Consider the following 12,449-nt stretch of genomic DNA (forward strand, 5'->3'; position numbering starts at 1 on the left):
TGCCTTTTCTTTGATCATATAAACATTTTAGAGTTCCGGAAATTAACATCTATACCCAAAGATGAAAGCATTTAATAACTTTACTCCACTTCATGTGGAACATTTGAAGACATAAATGCCTGCTCTGTCAATGAAGCAACATTTGCGTAGTGCATTGAAGTGTTAAGACTGATAGTTTTGAGCTACATAAGCCCTAAAAATGGATTTTACTCATCTCTAACTGTTCTTATGGACTGTTCTCTCTTACACCTTCTAAGACACTAACAGTTGCTTGATTATCACTATAATGATAAAAAATTGTTCCCAAAAATGTAGTTCATAAATTTTCATGAATCTACCCATTTGCAAAGCTGTACAAAATTTTGAACTCCAACTGAAATAATGCATAAATAATGTATATTTAGCAAGATACTCGTGGTAAAAGAGAACTCCTTTCTGTTAGATTCACTGTAAAAATGAGCACAGAGCTTTGAGTAGATTTTCTACAATGAACTAAATGAAGAAAAGATGTGATTTTATACCACCTTAGCAAAAAACTTCTTTGAACACTAGCAAATTATAATTTAAATTTATCAACTAGTAACAGTTGTTAACCAAAATAATATATGAATTCCCATTCAGTGTGTTGTACAAACTTCATTAAAATCCTTATTATAAAGTGTTAAGCTATCACTTCTGGGTGTAAATACGTCTTTTATATGAAAGATTGAGGAAAGGGACCCTTAGTGTCCAGTTTTATTCCCAAATCTCTCAAACATTCCACTGTGGCATGTCCATCCACTCCATTATTTTATGAGGAGTTTTTACAGCAATTTACAGAAGTAGTGGCATAAATTACTATTTGCTCATGGCACCCGATTCTATTCCTCAAAGCTGTGAAACACTTCTTGTCTGTAAAACTAATGACTACAAGATATCAAAATCAACCATGACATATACTGAACTCAGAAAATCAGCAGCCAGTTCAAACTGAAGAAATCCATAGTTTGAGGATCCTGAATTCAATATGAAGAATGTTGCTACAATTTTCTACTCAAAAGAGACCATTTGTGGGATTGCAATGAGAAAAACCTTTCAGAAATTAATTCTGAGTTGTCTTCATTTTCTGCTCCACCTAGAGCATTCTGCCTTTTTACTGACCGATAATGCTTTTTCTAACATTTAATCCAGTCCTGTCTGGATCACAACTTCTATTAATCAGTAGGCTAAAATAGCCAGTCAGATGAGGTAACTTTATCACAAGTTTTATTCTTTTTATTTCAAAACAGTTTGACTAGCTAGAACTACTAACTTATAAGTTAAATATTGGTTCCCAAACACCATGTTTATTACCTCATGGGAGAAAGCCCTAAAAGTTATTTGATTAAACTTGTAATTGCATTCTGCCAAAGAGAGATATTTCAGGATTGTCTTATCATTTTATCATTTCAAAATCTATAAGCCTCATAAAGACACTCTAGAATAATTCCTTGGCTTTCTTTCTGTGAAGGAAATGAGAGGATCTGTTATGCGTCCGATAAATGGAAAATAGCCTTTTTTGGAGAAGGTTCAAATAAAATGAAGAGGCTACTAATATTCTTAAAATAGCCAAAACTATAATCAGAAAACCTCTGAAACAACTTATTCAAGGTGCTTACTCTTCTGCAAGTTTTCCTCTTTCCTGGCCCTAGCCATGGAATTAGATCTGAGAAGCAGAGAACACGCTATACACTGATGTAAACAAACACAATTGCAATTTAAATTTTCCTACCAGTAAAACACCTAGCTTAAAAACACAGTATTTGCTTTCCTCTGAGCAGAGCACTTTGCTATATAAGTAAATGATGCAGTTTAGTGAAAGGTAAACACATATTTTTAGTCCTAGAAATATTAGGACTGCCATGTTGTCATGAAATACTGCATACTGCTTGATGCATGCAGTTTTGCCTTGCAGAATACAGCATGTATAAGTAAGAGTAAACCTCTGACTTTGCCCAAAATGTAATGAGAAATTTGCTCAGGATCTTATTTTTAGCTGCACCACTGGAAACAAATTCATCTTCAGTGAGGGCTAGTCCAGAAAAATTGTGTTCAGGAGGACAGAGGTTTCTATTTAGCCAACCAGCAACATGGTTCTGAAAACTCCAGTGCCAATTATGTGTATTTGTTTCCAAGGTAAATTACAGTAAATATTAGGCAAATTGAAACAATGTTGAACTCTTAGCAAAGAAATATGGCCAAACGCCAATCACCAGTAAAAGACAAGAAGAACCTCTGCTATTACCATCTTCAGTGCTCCACAAATGCCTAACTGCCTAAATTAATAGAACAGCCACTGAGATAAATAATTTTTCTTAGTCTTCTTCTGCAGAGAATTATGAGTGGGATAGCTCTACTTCTGTTTCCTCATGATGGCTGCTGTTGGGGCTCAGCTCAGAAAGGAAGCCTCCCTGGATTCCATGTACTGTAATTAGCTGCTTAAATTACAGCATCACCCAGCTACGATCACAGAGCTATTTTGCTATGTCTTGTATAAACATTCAGTAAAAAAAACCAATCTCTGCTTAAAGAGATTGAAAATAAGAGAGTGACACAGCTTTCAGTAGCTTTCAGTGGAGGCAACTTATGTATGCCACACAGGTCTTCCAATGATACATTTTTATCAATTTTTAACAGGTCTCCTATCTAGCTGTTCCTTTCAAGACATTTAAAACAGGGGAGTTCTGTGAGGTAATTTGAAGGCTAAGATAATGATTTTCTGAAGTCATCCCACATTATAATACATACCCTCAGGAAAGTATAAAGGTAGTGAGTTTTACTTCCTTCTCTGATGAGAGAAAGAGACACGTCTCTATTATTCATAATAAGAATTAGCACAGAGAGCTTAAGACATCTGTCCACTTGCCAAATTGAATTATAGTTTTTGACCTTGAAGAGGAAAAAAATCAGAATATCAACGTATCTCAAGCTTAGCCAAAAATGACTCTACTAGAAAGCAGGAAAGATTTCCAATGGATTTGAGAAGATTTTAGATGGATATTTACAAGGCATATGGTTTTTTATTTATAGCCTTCAACCTGAAAAGCCTTGCTTTAGAATAAGCAAACAAAGTAGATCCATAGATAAAAATAAGGGAGTTTACCTCCACCATGTCTTACTTCTCAAGTATAGAATCCTATCATTATTACTTGATTGTTTTAAGCATCCAGGCAAGTTGGGCATTTCAAAAACCTGAGACCAACTGGCAAGGACACATAGTCTGAAGAGCTCTTGCCATGAAGAGATGAAATAAGTGAGGCCTATCAGGAAAATTAAACTAAGCTCATATTCTGAGCAAGTGTCAGTGAATAAAGTCTATCCTTCTGACGAAAAATATGAATTCTTCAACTTTCAGTAAGTTTCATCCAAATAAAATTGTCATTGTCAAGCAAAAAATTTACCATTAATTAGAAGTTCCTTTCCATGAGAAATGGCATATTAGTACACCTGCTTTAGTTTTCTGTCTGGAACCTTAGCTAACTTCAAAACTTGGTAATTGGAAACATATATTGATTTAGTAATTATTAAATATGTCTTAATTGAATACTTCTTAAATTTGAATTGAATACTTCTTAAATTTTCTAAATAAAAAGTCAATGGATTTTCAGAACAATTATTCTGCATATTACATATATTGAATTTAAGCTACCTGAATTTCCTTCTAAAATATGTGGAAATTTGATATTCTGCCTTCTTTTCTTAATAGTCTGCTTATTGTTTTGAATCTGTTTCAAGCAAAAGCTTTTTGTAAATTTAGTTTAATTGTATTTCAGATGGTAACAACCTTTCAAGTGGCTCTTCTTCAGGTAAATCTATCTTCTAAAATTCTGTCTACAGAAGTCCTTTTATTGCTTTGTTCTGGCTATATTATTTCAAGATCTCATTACATTTTATATATTTCTAGAAGAGTGCAAGTCATAATATGGCTCTTGCTCTCACTGTCTGAATATTTATTTCTGCAAAAATATAGATATAAAAGGTAAACTATTAAATTTAGTATAATTATATGACATATAAAATCCAAATTTAATGGTACTTCTCTTCCTGTTATTACTGAAAGTTGCAGTATGCAGAGCATAAAAAACTTCAATCAATATATGAGACAAAACACATTGCAGAAATGGATAGTGGTTTATGAATTCAGTGTTAAAACATAGAAAACATCTTCAGGCTTCCTGTCTCAGAGAAAAGCAATATTTTTTATCCTATGAAGCCTGGCAGCCAAGGTGATGAAGGGCTGAGAACTTCTTGAGAGCTTGGTTTAATAGACAGAATAAATTCTTTTTCCCAGCTGCCGAAAAAACCACCATAGTCATACCAAGACAGCTAAATATTGTGCTAGGTAATAAATAATTTAGATATAGTATTTTCTATGAAGTTTGCTCTTTTATTTCATTGCAGTTATTTACTTTTTTTTTCTTTCATACTTCTAATCATATTTAAGAAATAAAAATGCAAGAAGTAAAATCTCTTTCTGAGAGGACAAAAAATTATTTTTTCATACAGCTTTTTTTCCAAAAGCACTTCAACTCCTGTAGGTTAACAAGTAAGATAAAGTAAAATGACATTTCTATGGACAAGTGGAAGAAAAACATGTAAATGTACCAATTAGTATTAACATTCAAGGATATCAAGATTATGACTTTTGAGGGACGCCCTGTTTCAGTTGTTCTGACTAAATTCACTCATCAACCACACACAGCAGAGCCTCACAAGCAGTCAGAGGCTTCATTTCCTTCCTTTCATATTCTGACAGAATCCTATGTGCAGATATCAAAGTAAAATCTTTCTCACTTACAAGAGAACATAAAGATTGCTGGTTTCTTATACTGGTAGAAGACACATGCAACCTTAAATTTTACAGAAAACTAAAAGAAGTGCCAAAATTAAAGGAGACCACACCGGAGGATAAAAAATATAAGGGTATTCAGTGTCTGAGAATTATGAGTTCTAGCTTCTAATGTTAATAATTGCATATGCCTTGTTTTTTCCTTCTGAAAAAAATTATTTAATGAGCAGAGCAAGAAAATTATCCACTTAAGTACACTTCAATACGTTTTGGGAAAAAGAACTGAAAAAACCCCTAATTGTCTCTTTCTGTAATTCTTTGTCCCAAGGCCTGCTGTGCCCAGACAGAAAATAAGGCATTATCACATGAGTTGCTAGATGGTATTTCCAAGCCTTTGAGCAGCAATTCAATAACTATCTGTGACATATTTCTGATAACCTAAATCCTGGAATTCTGTGACATTCAATTATGAGAAAATATTTCAGCAAAGGTCTGACTTGTGCTACTATTGTGAGAGTAATTTTGCTTATTCTTTGGGGAAGGTTTCAGAATAAAAGTATTATGGAATTAGCCCATGCTCTGGAGGACAATCTGTCATAATTGACCTATCTTACCTACCCCTGTCCAGGAAATCTGTTTATAATAGGTTGATCATTGTGGATATGTATGTTCTATTCTTTAGTCTTAGATATTGAAAAAGCAACATGTGTTTCATATTATAACCAGACTAGTCATTCAATATTGTACAACTATCCAAGATCTGATTTTCTTCAACATCCTACCACAGACAACAGGTTGTACAGAAACATGAGCAGCTCACTTTGGTTAAGCTCTCAGCCTAGGAGAAGTGGCATATCACATCAGAAAACAGTTCTGACAGTTTCTACACCTCACATAGACAACCTTCTGCAAACCCTTTGTGTATTTGAGCTCCTTTGATTTGATTTTAGAAAGTCTAAATCTTGAGAAGGTTGAGACAAATACACTAAATCTAGCTGCCAGCTAGACCAGCCAATATTTTTCCTTTTGCTTTCACATCCTGGGGTTTGGATAACTGCTTTGCATCAGCATGAAAATAACAATGCTACTAGTGGTGCTACAAAAGCTGGCTGAGCAATTCTTTGAGGAGCCATCCCAATTTTTCAGCAGCCATCTCTTAGGATTACCCTTCTTCAGTGCTTGGGATAGTGTTGCAGGAATCCCATTGACATGGGCTAAACAAACTTTGGGACATAACACAGCATCTACCACTACCCAGAGACCACTAAAGAAATTACAGAGAAGGTAAAACTCTCTCAGTTGCAGGCATTTCTCTGACTTAGCCACTGTGTCTTGTATATAAATATACATTTTCATCACTAGAAATTTGGGGAATACCTTCACTATATCAATGCAACGATCAGGCCAAATATAATTTCCTTTTCTTTTTATGAAATATTTTGACAGAACAGGCACAAGAATAACTAGCCATGCAAGTGTATTATGTTACAAAAGAAATCCTTGTTCAGATATTTTTGCTGGAATCGTCCTGTATTGATGGGGCAGAAAATTTGCAATCATGATTGTAGCTGTTGATAAGGTCCTTTGGGAATTAATTTTTCCTGACACAAAATTCCATATGGTTGTATTCAGTGTCTAAGAATAACAATTTTCTGCTAATGTTAGCACTTCTTATTGCAATACATATGGAAAACCAAGGATATTAATTTTTCTTATCAAGATAGGATTTTTCCCTGCATTTTTTCCCTGAAACTATTAATCTAAACATTTTCTTTCCATGAATACTGTCTTCTCCTTTGATCTCCCAAAATATGAGACAGAATTAAAAAAGGGTTCCCAAACACAAAAAAAAGTTGATTTGTGTTTGAGACTTTGAAGACAATTCTATCTGCAAACAGTTTAGAAGAGCCCTATAGTGATATTTTTGGACAGAGTTCTACTATTTAGAAACTTTAACAGCTGAGATGGCGCAGAGTATAAGTGCAACCAACAGATTAACTAATTTTCAAATAACTTATTCAGTAAAGTGAGGTACAAAGGAGGAGGTGGAATTACGCCTGGAATTGTGACTCAGACCCAACTGCTTTCCTTAATTGATCTTAGGAAGACACAATCATACAAATCTCTGACTCAGCATTAAGAATTTGGCAATCTAGTCTTTAATAAACATAGGATTTTGATGTAATATTTTCTCTGAATTCATAGTAAATAGCCAGTTGCATCTGAAACGTGTTTGAGAATTGTAACCCGAGATTCATCTGCTCTGACATCATACTTAGACAAAGCAGGGGCTGTCGATTACAAAACAAAAGATCTTATCCAATAGGCAGGAGACCAGGAAAGCTTCCACTGGCACTTTTATTTTATACTGGGACAGCAGGCCTGAGGCCTGAATGAATTTTGCTTTGTGACAAATTGTGTTATTACACTTCCTTGCTCAGCTCAGATCAGTAAACTACACAAATTCTGAATGGGCCCCCTGATAACTTTAGCTACAGGAGAGAGATGAATGTTCAACACACCATGTAGCTCATTACCTGTTCACTGAAGAATAGCAATACTCCTTCTCTTAGGAATATACAAATTAAAAAGCAGGAAATAGGGGTTGAGACTATTTGTTACAGTGTATAGAAGAAAAGCAAAAAACTGCTCATCTAAGTTTTCTATTTTATGCCCAAAAGTCTTAACAAGAAGCAAAATTCTCACTGAGTATTCTTTCCAGCTGAACTGCAGTTAGACAGCTAAATCAGTAATGCAGTATAACGTGGTCATATTAACGTGGTGAGGCAGAAAAGACCATCTGCAGCACCATGAATATGACTAAAATAGAGTGCCAACAAAAAGCCCTGAATAGTGTCTAATGCCAGAAATCGTTATGAATGGTGTTTTTAAGAATTTCAGCGTAATTGATAAAAAAGAGAATTATAGTATTTTTTTCACTTGGGATGCAATAAGCTTTCAAAATTTATTTATAAGCACCTTTACAGCTCAATTCTACATGGATTAAAAAATTTTTTTTTTTAACATTCTTCACTAATTTTAACGGTGAGCAGTTGTAGTGTTCAACCTTGCTTAGTAAGTTAGAAGAAATCTACACACTCCCAAGATTCACTCTGGTGAATATCACTGTGTAGACTGACAATTGGCACTTTTAACTGCTGTTTTAAAGATGCATGACTCTGGTTTATGTAACAGAGATTTCTGTCTATTTTACTGTTGAGTGTATATGCTTGGAGTGATAAATTCAATGCTAAATATTTGGAATTCAACAAATTTTTTCAAAAATTGTCGAGGACAAAAAAGTACTATCATTACATAGATTTATATTTTAAAGTAGGGAAAAAAGTTGGAAATAAATCACCTGATTTCTAAACACTAGGATATTATCAATAGTCTCACAGGTTTTTTATTTTAGAGTACATTTTTAATTACTTTGATAAAAAGGGTTCTAACAATGAGGTGAGAATGTAAAAAAATTATTCAGACTATTACATGAGATTCAAAGACTTATCCAAGGATGCTGAGTGGCCAAGTGATAAAACAGCAAAAGCAAATTTTTTGCAGACACAATATTAGAGACTAAATTATCTATTATCAAACAACAAAAAATTTCTTAGCTGTTGCAAAAATATCTTCAATTAGCACAGTTAGAAAAATAATTCAAAAATGCAATTAAATATTGGTAATTGTAAGAAAGTGAACTAAGGTCAAAACAAAAAGCCATTCTTTCAGTGCATTGATCCCTAAGTCTGGGAGTAGCTCAGTAGTGTAATCCATTGTCCAAAAGGATTACATTAGAAATAAAAAGTAACTGAGTGAGAAGGATGCTCAGAGGTACACAATACAGTTACACAGGCATTCTTCAGCTTGCAGAACAGGTATACAGAGAGCAATTCAGCTGATGCATGAAAAGCTGTAAATATATTAAGACTATATTGAGACTGTAAAAAGGGAATAATTATTAGCTGGTTTCTATAGGAACTAGAACCCTCCCAAAGGCATCAAATGTATAGCAAGTAAGGGAAAGTATTTTTCACAAACATATGCTAAAATTATGGAGTTCAATTGTATAGAATGCTTTGAAGATCAAACTACAACCATTTTTTAAAAACACTGAGACAAATTCATAGAAGAAAGGTACACCAAAAATTCAGTTTGTGGTTTGAGCAAAAAACTTCTAGCTTAGGAATTTTCTGAAATTCAGATAGCTAGAAACTGAGTAAATTTATTGAGAGAAATAATACAATGTAATGACTCTAAATAACACAATGTAGTGACTCTTCGTGTATCCACTACTGGAAAGTATCAAGGTCCAACAGTGTGCTAGATGGACCTTTGGTGTCATCTAGTACGGCAGCGTTAGGTCTTAGATAGGTTTTCCTGAGCAGGGTACTCTCACTTTCATTCATTTAGAATTCAAAATACAATTCCATATTCAATACTAAATATATAGGACATCCATTTTAAAACATTAAATGATTGATCTGGGTCATCTATTGTTTTACAATTACTGTCTGCCATAGGCATAAAAGAAAGACTATTTCAAAACCTGTCAGTATCAAATGATAGATTACAGTGGTAAATATTAATAAATGTTAGGTAGCTACAAATTCTGGCAATTTAAACTGACTGACAAAAAAACCTTTTCCCGAACTGAACTTCTTATCCCAGAAAGAGAGGATACGAATATACTTTGAAATATTCTCCAATAAATCATTTCACTATTGATTCACTGTTGAAAACATTTATGTAGCAAAGAAATGAGATACAAAAGTTATTAAATAAGTCAAACTGTTTATACAATCATACCTGATCATTTCAAATTTTAAATTATTTTATTTTGTTAAACTTTCTTTAGCATTGTTTTTCCTAAACTGTTTAATATGTTTTCTGTACTTCTGAGGTCCCCACACCTCCATCTGTGAGTTGTATTACACAAAACCTTACAATATTTGTTATTTAGGTTTGTTTTTTTAGAAGGGCATTCTGTAAATTTTGCAATTTTTCCTCTACAGTTTCTTTCTATGCACCATGTTATACTCCTCCTCTCAGGTACTGACATTTCTTTCCATTACACAAAGTGTTAATTTTCCACACACTCAGGGTAGTCTCTCCTGCCATTCAATACATCAAACCTAACTCAGCCCATCCCATGCGAATGTAAACAATAATTGTATAGGTGCAACTAAAGCTTGAGAGCTGTGTCACTCTTTTTTCTTCCCTTTGCTCCTTTACTTTTCATTTTAAACTTGTTAAAACTGTTTCACCTAATCATCAGTTGTAGGTATTGGAGAGGATGGTAGCAAAAGTGATATACAGCTTATTTCTCTGTCCTAAGAAATAGCCTTGGTATCTTCCTGTTTAACCTGTAGCAAATAAATGCATATATCAGCAGTACATTTATAAGCACATGGAGTTCCACTAGTATTAGAATCCACAAATATCTATTTCAGGATAACAACTACCAAGTAAAGTGTTAGATATATTCTGGCAGTCTTTTATAGATAGATAGATTTTTAATTTAGAAAGGATCATCTGTACCTCATAGCTTTTAAAATAGGCTGTAGAATTAATGCTGCTATTCCCATTCTAAGTTCAAAAACTTAGGTCTAATTGAATTATGAAATCTTTTAACATCCCAACTCTAACAAACTTGGAGTTATATTGTATTTGTATATTTACACATTTCATTACTAAGCATTTTAATTTATTAGAAATGGCTACTATCATTCATTGCAAGTGAAAAAAAGCTGATTTTAGTGACCAGACACCAATGTGTAACATTTTCTTCTGTTTCTGTGTACTTACATGTAGGCAGACTTTTTGGGCTCCGGCTACCTGGATTGAGACTTCTGACCTACAGAAAGCAGTCCTTACCCCAGGAAGACCCCGATGCAGTCATAATCGATTCATCCAAGCACAGCGACGACTCAGTGGCAATGAAGCACTTTAAATCACCTACAAAAGAAAGCTGCAGTCCCTCAGAAGTGGATGATACAAAAGCACTGATTCAACACAGTAAATTTTCACCTTTGGTTAATATATCTGGACCTCTTGACCACTCATCACCCAAGCAGCAGTGGGACAGACTTTACCCTGACATGATACAGACAAGCAATCCACTAACCCATTCCAGATCAAAGGAAAGTATTTGTAGTATACGGAGAGCCTCTTCAGTACATGATATAGAAGGCTTTAATGTCCATCCCAAGAACGTTTTTAGGGACCGTCATGCAAGTGAAGGTATGGTAGAAAATAATCACTATTCTCTGATGTACTAAAAATGGAATATTTTCAATATTTCATAGTAATAATCATCACTTTGTAAACAAAGCTAAACAGAATGAATCCATGGTGCATTGAAAATACTAAGGGCTCAAATATGCCAGGCTTATGTACACTAAATGTTGTTTTCCATTTTCAAGGAGACTAATGGAATCATGGTGTTGATCTTCTCTATAGGGATATAGCAAATATTGGGGCCAGCATTCCTAAAGCTAATATTGGGGTTTGGGGAGAAAAAAAATCAGGTGATCAAATTATAATTGCATATACTGTTCTCTCCTATACTTACAGGTATTAGATTGTCTTTGATTGTATGAAATCCTACTTCAGAGACTGATAAGTTTATTTCTCTTAAATCTGTAATGTGCAGATTTTACATTCACTGATCCAACACTGAGACATGCTTTTTCTCTCATGCCAAAGAAAGTATCCTCAGCAACTCCATGCTTTGTGTAATGAATAGTGAAATCCTTAGTGAAATGGTGAAATGCTTAGTGTAAACTTCATTTAAGTGTGATTTTCTCCTTGTGCTATTATATTAATTTTTCATTGTAGTAGTTCCCAAATGGTCATTCTTCATCCAGTTATACATCTGTGGAAAGGTGTAAAAATCAGTTTGACTATTAAGTATCTTTTATTACAGTAATAGAAAGCTAATGCATAAATTACCACATAATTTTAATACTTGCCAAATGGAGGAGCAAAATTTTCTATCTCCATTTTATGGAAAAGCTTTTTTCAAATGTTAAGTACTAATGAAAATAATTTCTACTATGAGGAGTCAATAATTCAATTGAACTCCTAAGGCCTCTCCTGCGATGTGATCATTTACAGTGTAAATAGATAAAACACTCTTACTCTGATTTCACTTTGCATAAACTACAAAATAGTAGAGAATCAGGCCCTAACTTATGTCATACATAGTCATTCTAGAAAAATTCAGCAGAAGAGAGGATGGCTCTCAGAAAGGCATTAGGATTAGTAACCATCCTTGATACCATCTGCTTACAATCATGTTAGAATTGGACACCGTATGCTGAAAAGATGCTTAAATTTATCAAGCAAGTCCTAATTGCCTAACTCAACAGTGAGCCACAAAACCCTATTATTGTTATAAAATTATCCATGCAAGTTAGGCAACCAAGATTCAGCTTAAATCATCTGCTCCAGGCTTGCAGTTTCTGAACAGGGAGAATGCAAAACCCTAAATACAACAAGTAAAAGTAAACTACAGTCCCAAATGGCTCAACTCTTACCAAAGGAAACATACGGTTAACTTATTTTCCCATTCCATTTTTATTTTGAGTTTTTCTAAATCATTCAGAAACTACTACTCTACCTGAAAATGCAAGTCAGG

At 34.0% G+C, this 12,449-nt stretch overlaps 1 protein-coding gene across 3 annotated transcripts in view; it reads left to right on the forward strand.

Moving 5' to 3' along the window:
- KCNH7 (potassium voltage-gated channel subfamily H member 7) overlaps nucleotides 1–12,449 on the forward strand; it is a 205,711-nt gene that overhangs the window by 129,418 nt on the left and 63,844 nt on the right. For 2 of the 3 annotated variants that reach the window (XM_074548600.1, XM_074548599.1), the window contains exons 4-5: nucleotides 3,792–3,824; nucleotides 10,622–11,050. In XM_074548600.1, the coding sequence (XP_074404701.1) occupies nucleotides 3,792–3,824; nucleotides 10,622–11,050 (462 nt within the window). The remainder of the gene's footprint in view (nucleotides 1–3,791; nucleotides 3,825–10,621; nucleotides 11,051–12,449) is intronic. The other variant, XM_074548601.1, reaches the window with a different exon arrangement.

The sequence above is a fragment of the Zonotrichia albicollis genome, chromosome 10 (assembly GCF_047830755.1).
Source record: "Zonotrichia albicollis isolate bZonAlb1 chromosome 10, bZonAlb1.hap1, whole genome shotgun sequence".
NCBI classification, from domain to species: domain Eukaryota; kingdom Metazoa; phylum Chordata; class Aves; order Passeriformes; family Passerellidae; genus Zonotrichia; species Zonotrichia albicollis.